The sequence below is a fragment of the Papilio xuthus genome, unplaced genomic scaffold (genome assembly GCF_000836235.2).
Source record: "Papilio xuthus unplaced genomic scaffold, Pxut_1.1 DF826933.1, whole genome shotgun sequence".
Classification (NCBI taxonomy): Eukaryota; Metazoa; Arthropoda; class Insecta; order Lepidoptera; family Papilionidae; genus Papilio; species Papilio xuthus.
In genome coordinates this window covers 3952481-3972673 of record NW_013531716.1, presented here as the reverse complement: position 1 = coordinate 3972673, position 20193 = coordinate 3952481, and the positions used below count along the sequence as shown (strand labels likewise).

At 34.3% G+C, this 20193-nt stretch overlaps 1 protein-coding gene across 1 annotated transcript in view; it reads left to right on the top strand.

The window, feature by feature from the left end:
- The window catches only part of Ptp-h (protein tyrosine phosphatase), a 43870-nt gene extending 23878 nt beyond the window's left edge, over window positions 1-19992 (top strand). Inside the window, exons 3-8 of the mRNA XM_013318050.1 lie at window positions 695-729; window positions 1097-1184; window positions 2313-2392; window positions 13573-13613; window positions 18672-18779; window positions 19163-19992. Coding sequence (XP_013173504.1) covers window positions 695-729; window positions 1097-1184; window positions 2313-2392; window positions 13573-13613; window positions 18672-18779; window positions 19163-19467 — 657 coding nt within the window. The 3' untranslated portion in view covers window positions 19468-19992. The remainder of the gene's footprint in view (window positions 1-694; window positions 730-1096; window positions 1185-2312; window positions 2393-13572; window positions 13614-18671; window positions 18780-19162) is intronic.
- Window positions 19993-20193: the final 201 nt, after the last annotated feature.

Below are 20193 nucleotides of genomic sequence, written 5' to 3'. Positions count from 1 at the left end.
AATATTCATGAATTTATTTTAATCGGTCTCTTTTTAATTTATAAAGGCCACCGGCGAATTCGTTATTGAAAGTTTACCCCTTTAAGACACACCTCCTGGCGCTTGCATGGTTTTTTCTGCATACTTCTACGTCTTGTCAACACCGACGATAAATAATATCTTCTCTACAAACCCATTATTAGGGGTGCCTGACATTTTATTTAAAGCCGATTTTAGATGAAATTGAATTTTTTCCGTAAAAAAAATTGCCCTGGGGTGCAACCGAGATGAGTTTTTAAGATTTATGTCTGTCGATTTTGGAAAATTACAGTTATTTGAAATTCTAATGGATCTCCCCCTTTTGAAAGTTAAACAAGGTTCTAAAATGTATCTCGGGAAGATGACGCGTTTACTCTTAGTTGCGTAATTTGATGTCTTGTGCATTTTCATTTTATCAAGTAACTAATTTCAAATGCTTACATTTTGGACATCCCGTCTAAAACTTGATCCCGTCAGGTGGCTCGCCGGGCAAAGTTCATCGACCCCGGTGAGGTAGGCCGGCCGATGATTGATCAGCGCCCTTATCACTGCACTGTCGCCTACGTGCGGCGTTTTCAAAGACACATTGTTTCTGGCTGGAAGCAGGTTCCGATGCCTTCATAACCTTGATCTTCTATACATAGATTATTTCTAATGAATTTCTCTTTGGTTTCAGGCTATGCAAGTTAAACATGTGGAGGAGAATAACATGTGAGTAATTTATATAGTTAACTTAATGCTCTGAATTACATTGCTATTTAATAGTAACAAGCCAAATCATTATGGTTAGTTATGTAGTAAAGTTTAATATTTTTAGTGTCTCTAAAATAACCTATAAGTCAGCATTTATGTACACAATATCTAATGTCAAATAACGACAAATCAACGAAAGACTAGAGAATAATATTTATTATTTAAAAAAGGTTGTTACCTAAAAAGGTTGATCAGAAAAAATATACGGAACTATATAACTTTTAAAAATATTAATACGAGATGTATAATTGTAATCCGCCCGTTGCTGAAAAATTGGCGGTTTGTTCGTTGAAATTAGTTAATAAATTGTGCAATTTCTTTTTAGATGGGATATTACGCAGCTTTTATTAAGAATACCTAATATAGGAGCAGTTTTAGACCTTACGAACACGGCTCGTTATTACAATCCGAAGGTAAGTAAAGTTTTTAGAAATAAGCTTTTGGCGTTTTATTCGAAGTATCTACTGTCGGCTCCATTGAAAGTACTCAAATGTGTGTGTGTGTGTGTAATCGTTTTATTAAAGGTTAAAAAAACTGTATAACTCCGAAAAGAATTAGATCTACTATTTAAAAACCAAATAGGGTACTTGGTGCAGTTGAGGTACACGGATAAAGATGCGAAGACCAAATATATATTTATAATAATAAAAATAATATTGTATACTGCGGAGTAAGACAACGTTGTCATAGACTCAGCATAAGGATTGTAGTTGGCGGGACTGCGCGAGTATAACGCCGGTCAAATGTGTTAGTATACTGGGAACCTATAAAATTAAGTTCAGGTTTACGATTGAAAGTCACATTTTCCGCTACGATGCTTTGTTCGGGAATATGTCTGATTGCCTCGCATTCATCTCCTAGCATAATCCGTTCGTAAAACTTATGTTTTCAAAAATTACTCTAGCTTGTGGTGATTTTTTGTGATCATTAATTAAGCGCCGTAAATGTCAAATTCCATTGAAATTGTAGGTAATTTTTATAAGTAAATATTTACTACCATGCATGAATTAGCCCTATGATGTAGATGCATCAATCTTCAATATCGTAGTATTCGCGTTAATAGCATTCACATGATAAGTGATGTAGATGTGAATTGATAAGAGTCGTATCTTTTAGTTAGTTTTATGGATCGTATGTCAGCGGGCGCCGCGCCTAGCTGGTGTCGGCGCCTGGCCGAGGCTCGCAGCGCGTGTCGCCGCCACTCGCCGCTCGCCGCTGATTGGCGCTGTCAACTTGAATTACACGCGCGTTTCACGAATTGATACACACTCCACTCAATTAAATTGGTGACTCGTGGCGGCTAATAGAAGGGTTACGTGATTTTTTTTAAATGATAGATGTGATTTGTTCTGACGGTCATTTCTTGATTCTACTGTTAGTAGATTGTTATTTAGTTCTTAATCCTTGTGTTGACTTTTGATTGGATATTACCCACACCATAGTCAGATCCAACTTATCACTGACTGCAATAGGAATGTTTTTTGAGACGTATTTTACATGTGACAGACTCATTTTAATAATTATTTATTTTGTTGTTGCAGAATTTCGAAGCTGTCGGTGTTTTGCATAAGAAGATATTTATTCCAGGCCGGGCCATTCCGCCCGAAGAAAAAGTGTCCGAGTAAGTTTATTTTCATAATTTCTTTGCATTTCTATTTTACATATGTATGTGTCTAAAGATGTAACCACAAAAGTTATTTGATGTTCTATATTAATGTCAATCTCGTTAAATGGAATGTCCAGTGATTGATTTCGTTCGTTTTAAATACGCGAGCGCGCGTATAGAAGCAGCGCGTAAATCAAACGCCGCCGGGCTATCGATCAATGCGGGTCGTGTTATCTTTTTGCACTTGCGGCGTGTTTTTAATTTGAACCGTCGAATTGGCGCCATTCGTAGGCCGAATATGGGTAATGTTATAAATCTTTAGAGGCGTGGGCGGGCGCGCGTTGTAGCGCAGTGTGGAGCTCCCCGGGACTGAGGCGACGCGATGAGACCAGCGAGCAGCGTGTGCGGAGCCCGGCCGAATCGCCCACGCGTCCGCTTTCGGAATTTGAAAGGCATTTGTCGCTCGCACCAATGCATCTCGCCTTACGAGTAACAGATGTCCGTGTTAATAGAAAAACAAATATTTTATTAACTCGTAAATCTATTTATTTAGACCACAGATATATACAATGAAGTTCTGAAATCAATACCAACTTTTACTTACGTGTCTACATGCACTTTAGAGAGTGGGTAATCTCTTAGAAAGTGAATTATAACTTTTTCATGAACTTTCACAGTGTCGGACAATGGATTGTATATTTGAATTTGTTTTACGATTTGGACAAATTTATATTTACTTACGGAAATAATTGTTTATTTTTTATCAACTCTCAAATCGATTACAAACTTGTTAAGTTTTTCGATTCGACCAAACGTCGATGTTTTTAATTTTTTGAATTTTTACTTATGATATTATTCGACATATTTTTTATTTATTCGATATTAAACATTTAGAGCAATTTCAAAGGTCTGTAGTTAGCTGTAGGTAAATAATGAACACATTATAACATCTGCGGGGTCTAAGAGCTTTAACTATGTGATTATCTCGGTCATTTGTCTGGTCTTTTGTTAGACGCTGCGCCACGTCGTCGACTGACTTCACCATAAATTATCATCGGCATTTCTCAGATAGTTGGTGGTGTTATCGCGACCGAGCACCTCGCATCTGTTTGTCAGTTAAGGACGGACTAATGTGCCACCCGTAACGCTACCACGATCCACCATCCACGATCCCCGATAGAAGTTTAGACGAAGATTAAGTATTAAGCGATTGTCATCGCCTATATAAGCTTTGTTTTAATTTTAAATAGGTCGACTGAAAATATTTTTTAGTCTAAGGTTTATTTAATTTTTTGGGTTATTTAAAGCAATTAGTCTTTATTATTTTTGGAATTCATTCCAAAAATGAGTATTTATGCATTAATTATTGAGTAAGGTGACGCGTCAATTAGGCATAACTTTTTTTTACACATACATTCCTTTGTAGAGAAATATAAAACCTAGACATTTAGTAAGTACATCTTAATGTATTATTTTTTTGTGTCGAAATTAACCAGGTCCTTAATGTTTAATAAAAAGATAAGTCATAATTCAAGGAGCGATAAAAAGAGTGAAAGCGATTCGCGGTACGCAGCCATTATGTCGAGAAGAGGTTCGAGCCGGTGGTAGGAGCCCCGTGACCTTTTACTGAAGATGATCAGTCGCGCCGTAACTACGCTCGCGTGCCTCGGCCGCTCATCCATTTATCACGGGTGTATTTTTACTTGTTTCACCATGTCGACTGTCCACAATCATGTCGTCATTACAAACCGGCGCGTGTACCTACATATCAGCCCCACAATAAATCCTGACCACCGCCGAGTGCACTTCCATTGTTCGCTTTAGCTTAAGTGCTCGAAATTTTATTCCTGTAGCGCTTGCAAAAAGTTCTTCAAATTGGTTTATTTTATTTTCTTTAAATTTAAGTTTTAGGAAAATCTATACCATTCCTCAAGCTTGTTTTTGTTTCGTTTTCACCACTTAAAAAGTACCACGTTAATTGTAATGTATATTTGAGACTAAGTAATCTGTATACCTATTAATTACATTATAGGATCATCGATAAATTTACAATGATCAAATAGCGTCTAAAGATATTTATTCAATATTGATACGTTAGATTCCATGTCACCTGTACACGTCAAATCCGCTTTTGAGCTTTTTTCGTCATTATTTTTTGTTTGTGTTTGTATTAGCACATGATTGATACGTAGTTGTTACAAGACAATTTGACATTGTATTAAATCATTTCCATTTTTAGTCGGCTCGCTGGGGTCAGTGGGAAAACCGAGTTGTGCTGTGACAACAAAATTGGACGCCCTAATTGCTACAAGTAAATAGCTTCAATTGTAGCATTATTTTAATTTTATCGATTTAATCCTGAAGCACAGTCAAAATCAAAATATAATTATGTGTACTAGTATGAGTAACACTTCGTTTTATTGCCTGTTAAAAATTCCTATCATATTAACATAATATCATGCATGATTCGGCAGATAGCGTAATCAAAGCCTAGTCATGAAAGTGATATTTAAGCCGTCTTAAATCTGTGATAATTATTGTGTTCTATTAATCTCTCTTTTATGGTTTTGAAAGTTATTCCTTATTTTAAAACTTTATATGCGCGTAGGCATCAAAATTTAACAGACGCATAAACTTACTAAAATCTGTCTCGAATTTTCGGGAATGCATCATATTTAAATTTCACTAGAATTGTTGTTTTCAAACTAAAGTGCATGTCGCTAAGGTTGTCTGGACTATATACAGTGCTGCAATTTCAATGCACTGACAACATTGTGACAGGTTGTAACAATTTCGACTCTTGGAGGATGGTACGTTAAAAATGATTGTACAGTTAAGCGAACTTTACGTTCGTTGAGAGCCTGTCCTGTTCGTTCGCCTTATTCATTTCGATAAATTGGAATTAAAGTTGTATTATTTTTATTTAAGAACTGTACTCGTGCATTTATCTGAATAACAACATTGCTTTTCGTATTCATGTTATGCAGTTATTATATTTTGCACATAATCTTTATGATATATGACGTTCCCTTCACAAAATTTCACGAATTTCATTTACATCTTTAGAAAGAGGGTTAACATTTTTTAGTATCTTGTTGACGACTACAGTAAGAATCCATTTTCCGTTATTTACCAATTTTTTTAACGTTTATCTTTATTTTGGTATTTGTTTTTATTTATTGTTCAATTACTTTACTTCTGGTTAGTTATCGAAGTATTTACATGTAATTGCGAAGGTATAATGAATTTATAATGAACAATAATTTTCTTGAAGGTTCTGGAGACGAGGTTGGATAAAGTGACGCAAGGCCTGTGATCTCTTTGACTTTGATGGTTTATGCCTTGCATAAAATATAAATTATTGCATCATTACGAAGACCTTTAGTAAGCTTAACATCTGTAAATGGCGTTTACTGTTTTATTTATAGTAAATCAAACGAGCTGCTCGATGATTACTTTACAATGATTATAGTGTTTATGGATATTAAGAAGAAATATAAATATTGATATTGTTTTTATTAAATGTATGTCGTAAGTGTAAGCCTACGGTTATTGTAAGATGTATAATAATAATAAAGTTTCCTAAAAGTTTTTTTTTATTAGCAATGCAATGTTTTGTTTTCGTATGATATTCATCGAATTTATTATTCAAACGACTTTTATATACTAGTAACTAACATTGAAATAACCCATAGGTTGTCTGCTTCGGTAATAACGTTGAATGGTAACATGCCTATTACAAGTTGTTACGCCGTTTCAATCGGTGTAATAACTGATATTTAATATCGACAATATTACAGTTTCCTTCCATTACACGGCTGCCATATAATCAATCGGACCACACAGACTCGTAATTGAGACATTGTACAAATCTGTTCTATTATGCGCGGTCGTCTACGTTCGTTTTAAATGTTTGTAGTGTATTTAGTTCAAATGTAATATTAACATAGTAATGGTGCGGTTGCCATTTATTTTATCATTGAGTAATTTCCGTTGCCAAATGTTTGGTATTATTAGGACTAGTATTTGCTTTTCGTAATACGTGTAATTTAAAATATGATTATGATTCATTGGGAACAATCACTCTATAAATGATTTTTTTAATAACATCACAGTATTTAAGACAGTAAGACGTTATATTAATTTTTAGAAGACAACTTCTACAAAAATAATATGGTTAATTTGTGGAAAATGATTGTGTTCAAGAAAACTTGATGTTGCTCTTTGAATTGTAAAATTTAATTGTATATTCATTAAAGAAACATGAGAGTTTTCTTCTTGTCACTATTACAAAAATTGTCCTTTTGTTTCAAATATTTGAAAAAGCTTCTTGCTCTTACTTATTCTTTGGCGAAAAAAAAAATTGTTACAGTCCAGTGTGTCACCAACCTAAAGATGTTACGAAACGCCTCGGCCGAACACTAGAACTTAATTAAATTCGGGTTATGAAAGCGTGGATCATAGACATGATTTGATTAGAGCATGCACTTGTTTTTGATCGCCTAATCATTATTCCGGCCTCGTGTAATGCCAGTTTGGTGCAGTGAGACATATTTTTAAATTACAAGTTAAGCGATGAGAAGTCGTGTCCCCCTTTGACTATCATGTCGCTGATAATTTATCGTGTGGGCTTTTGTTTGATCACTTGTATTTAGTAAGATTTTGTTTATGTTTACTAGGCTTACGTTCCTGTTTACTTTCATATGTTCTCACGACCGTGTAACCTTAATTGGTCATTTACGGTTGAATAAAAAAAAACAATAAAAATGTTAAAAAACCGTTAATACATTTGTTAATGCAGATATACTGTATCATAGGATATATATAAAATTAAGTTACAAATAAAAAGTCAGAATTTCACCGAAACAAGCCCCTGACTGAAACAAAGTTTACAAAATTTATTTTATATTCTAGCTGTCACCCGCGACTCTGACCGCGCGGAATCAGAAAAAAAGCATTATTAGTTGACTTTGTGTTCTTCCAGACTATGTTCTATATCTATGCAAAATTTCGTCGTGATGCGTTCAGCCGGAGATACCCTAAAACAAACATCCATCGATCATTTCATCCAACTAAACATTCGCATTTATAATGTTAGTAAGAAGTAATAATAGTAAGATTGTTTTTCTATACGCTAGTAAAATCAGCAGTATTACAAATCATTTTCCTTGAAAAACTTTTACCGATTATTAATTTCAAGTAGGTAAGTAAACAACGTAGATTTATTACCGAGCTCAAAATTATCTACGAGGTATCAAATCTGTCAGGTCTAAGCGTAGAGTTAAAATAACCGGATCAGTGAATAGAATTTTTGAATGGTGAAAAAATTAATTCGACATAATAATCAATTTAGATAGCATTAAGATATGAGCGCACAAGATCGTGCGATATCTATCTGGTATCCGCGTATTCGTGTAGTTTTGATGGTGTCATTTGCATTAATCATGGAAATTACTCATACAAAAACATATTCCAATTAAATTTCAAGTATTCGGTACTTTAGCTCCATGGCGTGTGTGTCATCGGCGCCAACGTTTGATGGTGTTTATTAATTAACACGTATTTCGTGTTTATCCGCTGACGAATTTGCATCGTTGCGGTTTTTGTGGTTTTATAGCGCCATAATAAACTTCCGCGTGTGGCCCTATGTTTATTGAAAATTAAAATTTATTGGATACACCATAAAATAGTTTATATAGTAGCTAGTATAGAAATGTAGTCAATGCGTAGTAAAATGGTCATGTTTTCGTTTGAAAAACATAACAGTTATTTTAGGTATAAAAAATTGTGTTCTTGTTTAAACTTTACCCTATTAAGAATTGTAACCGCATATTGCTTTTTTGATGCGGTAACCTATAAAGCGCCTTATTTGTCCATGTCAGTAAACCGCAAAGGATGTTTTGTTCTAGGAAAAACAGTGTATAATTGTGATGATAATTTGAGTTTAGTTCTCTCAGTACTGACTGAATCATAGGATTAAAATGGGATTGTAAAATGAGGACACCCGTTGTAATGTCACGTAATAGAGATGCGGTGTCCGTGTGTGAATCATGAATATTGTGGGAATCTGCAAATATTCGTCGTGATAAACAGCTAATCTGTATACAGGATGGTAAAAAAAAACTGAGTTACAGTAAATTGTACTATTCTAGTCTAAAGCATACATTTATGAACCTCACCATAACTACAACCGTATCGTATGAATCAATAAGCTACTAGCTAGCTAATTTTACACAAAAAATATATTGGAAGTTTTTTTTTGCGTTAACTAATGAAATGGTTATTTCTAAATAAAAAAAATTATTATTTACATTAATTTTATGACTAACGAAGAGGGTTACTACGAAATTTATCATTGAATCATTCAATTATCAAGGCGAGGGAGGCAATTAACACTTCTCGTATTAATTCCACCTTTGATGATATCACGGATCATCGCCTCGGTGGATTGTTTTAACGCAGCTAATGGACTTTATACAAAGTCATTACAAAATGTAGTTTTCGGTATTCGGGTCTTTTTAGAAGTCAAGTCTTTTGTTCTCTTATGTTTTAAAGGTTTTTTTTATAATTTTTTGTTACGGTAAAAAAGCACATAAATTAGTCGGTTTTTTCAAGATTAATCATTTGACTTTTTATACTATGACGATAACTTAAACGTTGTTTAAAGTAATGATTAAATTCTTGGAACTTTGTCACTTATTTGGTAACACAACTTTTTGTTGTGATTACATTTAGCAATTACTATAAGGAAATATCTTATTTCTATTACTTCAGTTTTACTTAATATATACAGGGTATTTATACATTGACTTCAAAACAGTATATAAAAGCAATATTTATTAAGATGCCTAGCTTGCTGGCGCTTAATCGAAGACTTAACTTATAGTCATCTAATTTATATTGCAGGTAACATTTTACCCTCGAGCTAAGTTGGACAGTAGCAACATTTAGCCTTTCGTTGCTTTTATTACTTTGAACCATTAATAGTTAATAGACTTAGGAGTTAAAAATAAAAATAAATTATTTATCTTTCAACGTTTTGATTTGTTGTCATAGTTTATTGATTAAATTTTATATAAATTACTTAAATTTAATATACAATTTGAAGATGTTATATCTTTGTGCAGCAAATTTGGAAGAAGGGTATCATCTGAGCATTAGATATCAATGCATCATAAAGCTTATTATCGTATCTAAATAAATGAGAATATTAAAACAAACAAAAAAAAATCTGGAGAAAAACTCGTACACAAATTTCAGCTGACCGATAACACTATTATAACAATTGCAACTGAATGATAGGTTTTTTCTTCGAACTGTAAAAATTGTTTATGATACATAATTGACTTATAAAGCATGTTAGTATTAAAAAAATGGAATAATGTTTGTCCTGAAGCCTAAGGCTGCTTATCAAGAGAATCGCGTGCGCATGTCCGCAACGATCGATTTGTCATACAAGTTAATAGACGCCGACGGCAGTGACGGCAGTGCGCTACCAGCCGTCGTGAGCTTCGCACCGCGTATGCATCACCCAATGATTTATCTACTCATCATTTGTTAAGTCTTCATTAAGGAAAATTGTTCATATAGCAAAGAACAACACCAAACTGTCAATGCACAGAGAAACCTTTTAAATAAAAATCACAGTCAAAAATCATTTATTTTACACATCTTAATATTGGTATCATCAAGTTATTTGTATTGTTCTAAAATAATGTAGAAATTAAGATGTATAATTAAATTTCAAATTAGTCAACATGTAAAAGATAAAACATTGATATAGTACTCTGAATTTCTTATGAATGGAAAGTATGTGTAGCTCCTTGATGTTCCGGAAATGTTTGTTGTCGCTTCACCTCTGACCCAGCCGGTCTACATGTGCCGGGGCAGGTCGCATGGGAACCTCCTGTCTTATCTCGCCTTGTATCAGAGTGTCGCCTATTATCTAGGCCCGGCCACTTTCGACGCTTGTAGCACATCGACGCGTTGCGACCCGACTGCAAGTACAATGATCGATGCGCCCGCGCAGCCTTTGTGAGGTCCAGTTTTGATCTGACAAAAAAAATAACAATTAGAATACTGGATGCATATTTAATTAATGTGTTGCCAATTATTGTCTGAGGTTATCGACAACATAGTAACCAGATAACTAATCAGTTAGTGGATACTGCTAAATTTAAGATTTTTCGACCATTTCTTTATACCCGACTAATCGTTGGTTTCTGAGACCAAAACTTCTGTATAAAACATATTGTCGATTTTGGTCTCGGAAACCCACGATAAGTAAATTAGTAATAAACTTAATCATTTAGTAATTTAAGTTCATTTAGCATATGCAATAAATATTTAATAAATACTGTAAGGTAGTTAAAACTTTCGCAACAAATCGTATCATTGGTTATTATTAATGAGAAACGTCCGCGACGTGTGTATTTAATTAAAATTAACTTGGCAATTAACTCCCAACACAATTACTGCGCATTGCGCTTTAATCACACACTTAACATGTCAGGCGATGATAGCAGACTGGTAAACTTGATAGTTTATGAATTACAAAATTATACGCCTTGTTAATTTTTGCGAGATTTTGTCTTACGACTCAAGCATTTTATATCGGAAAGTGCAGTACCCTGGTTCCAACACTGCATATAAAAATACAGCGCTTTAAAGATGTTCCATTACGCGAATAACCCATTCAAATTAATAGTTACCAGGTAAAGAATGGATCTATTTTTAGGACTAACGTTTCATGATTTGTGATATAAATCCGCGAGCACGTCAGTATCGTAGTGGTTCTGACCTACCCCAAGTTAGATTGGTTAATAATTGCATGCGGTGTGCAGCTTCCCGTGGAGATAAATTTCCCAGTACCATCGGCCGTACGCTTGCATTTGCCGCATGAAAAATGCCCGGATTATAACTAGGGACCGATCCAACGGTCAGATAACGCTAGATATAAATTATTATACAAACGCATGACCACACTAAAATTAAATAAGAAACCATATTATTCTCGAAGCTTCGATCCCGCCCGTGCCGTAAAATACAAAATTTTGACAGGATTTAAAAATAACGACATCCGTGTATCAGGAAATGCTTTGAATCTTTTTTTTTTACTTTCTTAGTTACTCATATGTCAATTGAATTGTTCGTGTAGTTACAATGCAGCTATTTGTTTTACGAACAAGAAAAACTACTGAAAAAATTAAAAGTTACCAATTCGACGGGAACTGACATTTTCTTCTCGATTGCTAGTCATTTTCTTCTTTTCAGTACTTTGCAACACAGAAAGCATGTCAACTTTTAACGTCTATACTGCATTTTATGCATGATTAAATGAAAACTGAATAGAAAGTGTTACAATCTTTTAGTTGATTACATCTAATCTATCAGCAAAGGAGCAATTACAATCGAACGCTCAGCCAACTATAAAATATCAAAATTAATCTGTCACGTAAAATAAATGGTATCTATGGTAATAATCTAAGATTTAAACTCCTGTGGAATCGTCCTCTAATTAATCCACGGACTTCCTTGCGTGGTTTTCAATGAGAGTCATAAAATATTTCGTCGATTTTGTCGATAAAACATTTTTATATTCAGTAATGTGATTATTCAAGTGGTTACAGTCACGCTACCTCTCGGATGCTTATGGAATCTTTATATGGACATTGTGAGGTATGGCGTTAAGCCAGGTTAATTCGATGACAATATTGAATTATATATATATTGTCGGTGTTAATCTTATAAAGGGATGACGAGTTTCTATTCAAATCATAGCTTTTAATACCACATATGTTAGTTTGAACTTTCTCTGTAAAAGTTTATAGGCAGCTTTACTTTTATCATTTAAAAAAAATTACCAACTTTGTAATTTAGTAGCTAACGAATCTTGGCATTAAGTTTTGCATCGGAATCAACATTCTAGATGTTATAAAATATTTAGCAATAATTCTAAAAATAGATAATTGATAAAATATGTTCTTCATGAAATTTATAAGATATCAAAAGCTGTGACCATAAAAGTAGTTGTAAAATATTTATGCTGTTAAAATGTTAATGTTGTTCTAACACATAGGCGAGTGTGTAGGAATACGTATTTGAAGTTAGTTGAATCGTGACTTTATGCATAATTAAATTGTTGACTCTCTGGCGCCATACGTCGCGGATAGTTTCGCATTGTAAATCTTATTGGAGTGAATATTTAAATTCTTATGAACTGTTTGAATGTGATGTTTGCTAGAGCTCTTTTGAAATCCGTTTAATTTACTGTTTCACGGACAATTTTGGATTTGACAAACGAGCCGATTCTACGTAACGGTTTTTTTATTAAGTTTTTTTTTTCGGAAATGTTAGCAATGAGAACATATTACTGATAACTATTTTAGACCTCGAAACTCGAAAATGATAAAAATAACATTTTCAAGATTTTATCTGTTTCTGTTATGAAATCTGGTGTTCACATTACATTTGTTTAAAAATGTTAAATTGGAATTTAAACAGAAGCTACAAATGAAATAGACATTTTAGACCACCCTTGTTGGGTTTAAAAAGTATGCCAGCGATGTGATCGCAGGGGTGTTGGCGCCATCGGCGGGCGAATCTTGTGTTGCGGTAGTTATGACTTATGACGACAACAAACATATTTCACCAATTCCGGCCCCTCTGGTCGTCGACAGAAATGCCTCGTAATGTCGGTACGCCCACAGATCATGCGGTTCTAGGTGTAAAAAAATCGATTAAGGCACGACGACACGCTGCGTTCGATACATGATAATATTTCATTTGATTCGTGACAGGCGAACTTGGGATTTTTATATTTTTGTGAAATTCAATTAAATGTTACGGCGGAATAACTGTGACGTATCATTTTACATCGCCGCCGATGTTTTTATAGCTTGTATTGGCTGCGAGACTGTTGTCGGAGCGCGGAATGCAATAAAATTACAATGCTAATAGCTAATTTTTAGTGTCTGATACTACACATTAGATTTGTACATTATCTCTAAGTAGTTGTAGCATTATCATTTCTTATATTCACAACAATCCAACGTCAAACTACAGAAACGAAATGATAGTCGATTGAAACCATTCTTACTTATGAGAAATGGGGCAAGGATGATGCATTTTTATGTTTCGTTAAGATTAGCAAATGTAATTTTAGATTAACTTATGCATGTTTCTTTTGTTTGCAGATTTATGAATGCTCTGGATGGATTTCTGGAAGAGAACAATAGTAAGTTAAATATACTAGTCGCATTACTTTCATGGCTTCTATTTGTTGGACGGTTCATCTGCTGTTAAGTATCCAGTATCCACAGCGATCAAACAATCGTTTCATATAGTTACGAAGAAAGTCAACCCTTGTGTAGATAAGAGAAATAGAGTAGCAAAATGGATTATTAATGAAGTGATGGACAGTCACAATGACGTATTTCAGCCTTCGTTTTGGTTTTAGCGTATTAAGTGATGGTAAATAGTTTTTCTGCGCTATGTATTTTTTAATTGGCGATAGTAAAAAATCGATATTGCCTAATATTATTGATTTACAGTTCGTTATTGAGTGTTTACGTAAATCTCACTTTACTATATTAGTAAAGCGTGGGTAAAACTCTTGCGGTCGAGGTGTTAATGCGTACTCATTGCCTAATTGTATTCCTTTACGAGATCGCCATTTAAGTATCGTGAGCGTTGTATTTATGGTCACTTAACGTCTAAATGTTTGCCAGTATAAACGCGCACAATCACATCACAAAGGAAATAAATAATATTTACAATTTGTTCTGTACTCAATATTATATTTCCATGGTTTTTTGTAACTATTTTAGACCCGGATTTAGATTCTATAAATTTTGGTCTAGACTTTATCTTAGACAAAGGCAAGGAACGAAAATTGACTGACTCTTTAATGGAATTATTTTCTATCAACATGTGAAGTGTATCAACCAAATTTTATTGACGTCCATATGTTCAATTACGTCACAATTCGCAGCGTCAACAGCTTGTGTCAACGCGTCAACGGATCGATGTTGAGAGCTTATCACTGTCAGTGCACACAACATACGATTTCAATTAAAGATTTTTCGTTTCTAACGAGAAATGAGCCGCGTGTTAACACGTATTGACCCGCGGCTATCCATTCGAACCGATTCCGTCGCTTAATTTCGAGAATGTGGTGACGTGAGGGGGAGGTCAAGTGAGACTGGACGTTTGTAAGTCGTAGCGATCAAAACGGTCCGGGCCGCACGTCGGATTTTATCGGCAGCTACACTTTTAATTACATTGACACAAATCGAAGTTATCGACTGACTTCTCACGGTGCCGAACTCAATATTCCGAATGTTCATTAAGTTCTAATTACGATTGGTCGCCCTTGTTTGTCTTGACCGGCGGAACTAGCTTTTATTAGATTACGTGGGTAGTTTTCAATTAATCGTGAGCATACTGGTATCTGTCGGCGCTTTCCTTGCTAACGGCCGGTTATCGGTGTCGTGGAGTAGATTGAGTGAGATGTATATTATGTGCGACTGGTTCTCCTGCTCTAGCTCCAGTGTATTAACGAAATGGGCATAATGTTATTCGATTAATATTAAATACAGTATTGTTGTTAAAATACACATATTCCCATGATTATTTTATGTATCAAATTGAAAAGACTGCCTCGACTCGACCTATTGTTATTTTTACTATATCTGTAAAAGTTAAAAACGTATGAGCTTGGTATTTTCATAAGCAATTCTTGCATATTGTGTATGGGGCTTAAGCGTGAGTGCCGCTGCCGCTGCGCACCGCTGTAATGCGACGATATTCATATTTCTCTTGCTATCTCGCTGGGGATCGCACCCGTGTCCTGATTTACTTGATATCGCACGCGCAGTTGCGGCCCGACACTAGCTACTGTTTATACCGCCAAGGGTGGTCTTTGAAGTTAAAGTCCATGTGCGCTTCTCAGCCCTTTCCTATTTATTAAGTCGCTCTACGAACTCTATAATACAAATAATACTTATTAACTATGAAATAAATATAATGTGGTCAATTTACGTTTATTACAAACAGAAGCAGTAAAGTCTTGAAATATGTTAGAAGTGAAGATATTTGACATAGCCAGCGGAGGTTGTCACACTCGGCATTGCGGGAATGACAAATGAACTACAGTCCCGTTACGGACAGATGACTTGCCACTTCACCGATGATGCTGTAATACGAGCCAATATAAATTTTATGGACACTGTTTGTCAAATATTTGTTTTGTTGAGCTGTCGTGTAACGTTTTATTTTAGAGTCTTTTATCGCGTCCCAGTCGCGTTCCCACGTTCCACTTGGAGCAGCTCGTAAGTATCGCAACGTTTGAGTCACATTCGATGCCATAGAACTCCGCTATTTTCATTTGAAAATATCGTACTGACGTCATACAGAAATGAACTCACATTAAATTTGGTCGATAAGTCTGTTCACTTACGCTTTAAAAATATGGTTTCTTTAGAAACATATTGGGACATTGCGAGATAGCCAAGGACAAAGTTGCACTTTTGCACTGAAGGCAATACTGCAACAAATATCGCTGAATGAGGCGCCATGTCTGGTGTAGATAGCGGTGTGCAATGTATGGTTTAATAAATAACATTATTCGTTACTTAAATAGTTCAATTTTAGTTCAGTAAACTAGATATTGTTCATCATGTCTTAATATACGTTGTAAGCACATGTTATGTTTTTTATTCAGTAAAAGAAACAACTTCGTTATAGTTTTTTAAATTATTCTAAAAATCCGTATCTGTAATCAAGCTTGGAATTGAATTAGATGAATAGAAAACAATTTCCAGTTTCAAATTACCATCAGCGGAGTAAAACAAGATGGGTTGCGACTGTAATTTTTAAACAGGCAATCAGTCAAAATCTGTATCGGCCCACGCGTGGCGCTAACAGAATGCGGTAACACGAGCCCAGTGCTGGAGTGCGACAGGTACCAACTCACATTATCGTCCATCGCTCGTTCTTACATAATATATTTTACTACCTTATAAATTACTCGTTCTCTCAAAAGGTTATAAATACGCACTCATTATTTGCTCTATGATTTAAGTTACATACGTGTCAAGGTGTATCCCTTAGAGCAGCGGTAACATTGACTATAGAGCTTTGATAGCCTAGCACCTACTCGTATATTATAATATCGTATATAATCAGTGACCAATGGCCTAGTTTTGTCTGAGTAAAAAAACTTGCCAGCCAGAGTTGAAGGGTTAGAAAATGCTTGTCTATGAACTACAATAAAACAGTGCCTATGTCGCTTATCGTAATAAAGTCTTACATTAACCTTAATTCGCAGAAACGGAAACATCTATCAGCAAAATCTTAATAGAATTTAATATCCGTTTCTGTTTTCCTTAACTGAAGATGTTTTCTTTGAAATTTGTGTTTCTTAAAACCACTTACTTCAACAAACATGGTGATGCTTATATAACTACGTAAGAATAAAATAATATTTTGGAATAACAAATAAGATGACACGATTTTATTGATGTATTCTATATCGAACCCTAGAAGACGAATAGTTATGACTATCGGAGTAATGAAATATTTTTAGTTTTTGACCACTTATAGATTTGACGTTGATGTAGCGCCGTCAAAGTTAAAAAAAGTAATTGTCTAAAGTTTTTTATCAAGTTATTGATAAGTATTAATATTCAAAATATTGGGCTTATGTTCCCTATACTGTATTTAATCACAATGTTATTTAAAATTCTATTTGTGTTTATCTCTACTGTATGGACGTAAGACAGTCTTATGACTAGCCGTATCGATATTGAACGGATTCGCTGATCAATTGTCGACAATCGATACATAGTGATCGGTGAATCGATATCGATACTCCCGCCTACGCCCGGCCCTATTACATCGTAATCACCAGATTAGGATCTACCTCACGCATTTGCCTACAAGATAACTAGCATAAAGAGCATTTGTTGTGAATCATCTTCATTGTTGCAGTTTTGCTCATTTTAATTTTTATCTTACATTTTTAAAAGATGACACAAAAAGATAAGTATTACATCACGCGACATTATTAAAATGAATTGTCAACGTTTAGTTTAGATTTTAATTGGGTTTTATAGTAAGTATCATTGTGTTCTTAAATTAGAGACCCTGAATATATTCAGATTTATAAACGATGCTTACATCGCTATTTTGTAAGAAGAGTTAATAAAATGTCAAGCAATAGATAGCACCGTAAAAAAGTTTACCTAATTTCTTGGTGATGCGATTGTGATTCAGTTTTATTATACAAAAATGTTTAAAATTTTTAAAATCGATCCTCCAAGTGAAGTTATCATATTATTGTTTGCTTGTGTAATTGAAAACGGACTCTCTAATTAAGTTTGCGGGTAGGTGAAACCACCCAGAGCGTCTTGATGGATTGTTGCAAATGAAAATCTTCTGGCCGCACTCAGAGCCGGCATAAATCTGCATGTGTAAATGCAAATGTATTGCCGTTTGTACGCAGGTACCTCGTGGGAATATCGTATTGATTGCCTTTTATTAGCAGTCGAAGATAATCTTCAGTGTTAGGATAAAACATACAACGAATAGCTCTAGGTGAAAAAAGATGATTTTATCAACCTCTTAAATCTATTAAAGAAAATTGTGTACAATAATATATTTACATTTATTTTCATTAAAAATTATTTACAATATGTAAGTCATGTCTTTATTACTGTTCATGTAATATTTTTATAAATTTCGTTGCCCTGGGTGCATCTTTCTAAGTACTTCAAAGGACTTCCTGAGGAAGTGTCAAACCGCGGGCCTCGACTTCCGCCTCACCCTGTCGTCCACCCCGCCTTGGGGTAAGGGGTTGCAGTCAACGACCCCCGCGCGATGTTTGCGGTGCGATTGTGAAGACACAAACAACGAGTTTTTGGTTTATTTTTCGCGGACCGTTTAGTCGATCGATCGTTGTTCACTTTGTTATTTGTGTTGTTGACGCAACGTGAGAGCAAAAATACGAAAGTATATTACCGGAGATGTTATCGTCTAGTACTTTATAAATATTAAGACTATCTTTGAAATAAACTATAAATTTATACATGATTACAAATTATTTCTAAACATTCTTACAACTAACAAACTACACATGTTTAGATCTCTATCAAAGCCACATTTTAATACTTATTCTTCTATTTTTAATAACGCCATGATTAGTCAGGGGGAAATACAAAAGACAAACTTCAGTACTCATATTTGTATTGAAATTAGCTTTATAACGATGTGTAATATTAATATTCGTCTGCAGAATGCTTGGTCGGTGTCCACTGCACGCACGGTCTGAACCGGACTGGGTACATGGTGTGTCGGTATATGAGGGACCGCCTTGGAGTGCCGGCCGCAGAAGCCATTAGGCGTAAGTAACGCTGTTTCTGTAAAAAAAAATGAATTTTAATTTTCTTATTTTAGAAGTAAATGGTGTTAAAATCAAGGTTTAACATTAGAAATAAGGTATTCTTTTTTACTACAGAGATATTTGTATATTTCTATTTGTGTATGTAACGAATTAATTCAAAAACTACTGGACAAATATACTTATTATATTAGAAAGTTATAGTATCACTGAGTAATAAAAGCTTAATTTATTACTAGAATAATCTGCATGTAATCCATATAAATATAAATAATTCCGCGCGGAATAAGACGGAGGACAAAAGCTCGACATTTAATAAAAGGGAAATGATTTTGATTGTAAATGTAAAATCAGGACATTTTTTTTTTAATTTGTACTTTTTACAGGTTTTGAATTAGCACGAGGTTATCATATTGAAAGGGATAACTATATCGCTGATTTGCTCGGAAAAACTCCACCGCCACCTGATGAAGGCTGTGAAACTATTGTAAAACCAATTAAACAAGAGGAAAATGATGAAAAAATTACTTGTGAAGAAAAAGAGGGAATAAATCACAAGAGGAAACACGAAGAAAAGACGAACATACACAAAAATACTAAAAAGAAAAAACATAAAAGAAAGAAATATAAATCAAATAGTTCAAGTATGGATAAATCAGATAGGTCATACGATTTTAAGTATGATTATTGAATGCTTTTGCTTGTAAATGAATTTATTTTTACTTTAAGTAAAACAACAAAATATAGTACAAGCCCTTCTAAAGTTTTCATTCATTCCATTTGAACTAAATTCATGTTAAGCCTCTTCCTTAATAACCAATAAACAAATCTGAGTGTGATAGTAAAATCAATACTGCCCATTGAATAAACGATTTGGATTTTTTTTTTCAATAAAATATGTGTTTTTCATTTATTTTCCGCTATGTTAAAAAAATGTGTTCTCGGTGCTCCATATTGCTCAGAAGCATTGACATAGTTCATGAGAAAAAATCTAATTACGTTGGTGTAGTCACGTATGGTTATGTGAACTGCGCACGTGGGTGATGATATCGCGCTTAGAGATTGGGTGCCCGATGCCTATTGACGGCGAGACATTTTTAACGCGCCGCCTGCTTGACGACAAAATCAGGGATGACAATTTTTCGTAGTAGAAACTCTAGATGTAGTGTCAAATTCAACGTACAAACCCAGTTTAGTTAGTCTCATGATATAAATACTTATAAATAAGTCAAATATAAATTAGCCTTAGTTCTGTATTTCTGAAACAGTGACCAGTTCGCTGTTAAATTTTGTAGGATTTAAATTTTCTTTATGTTGTCTTATACTCAACGCAGATAAACCCATTAGCTAAAAAATAAATTGTGTATTTTGGAAAATATTGAAGTTATTTGAAGATTTTTAGATTGTGAAACTAATA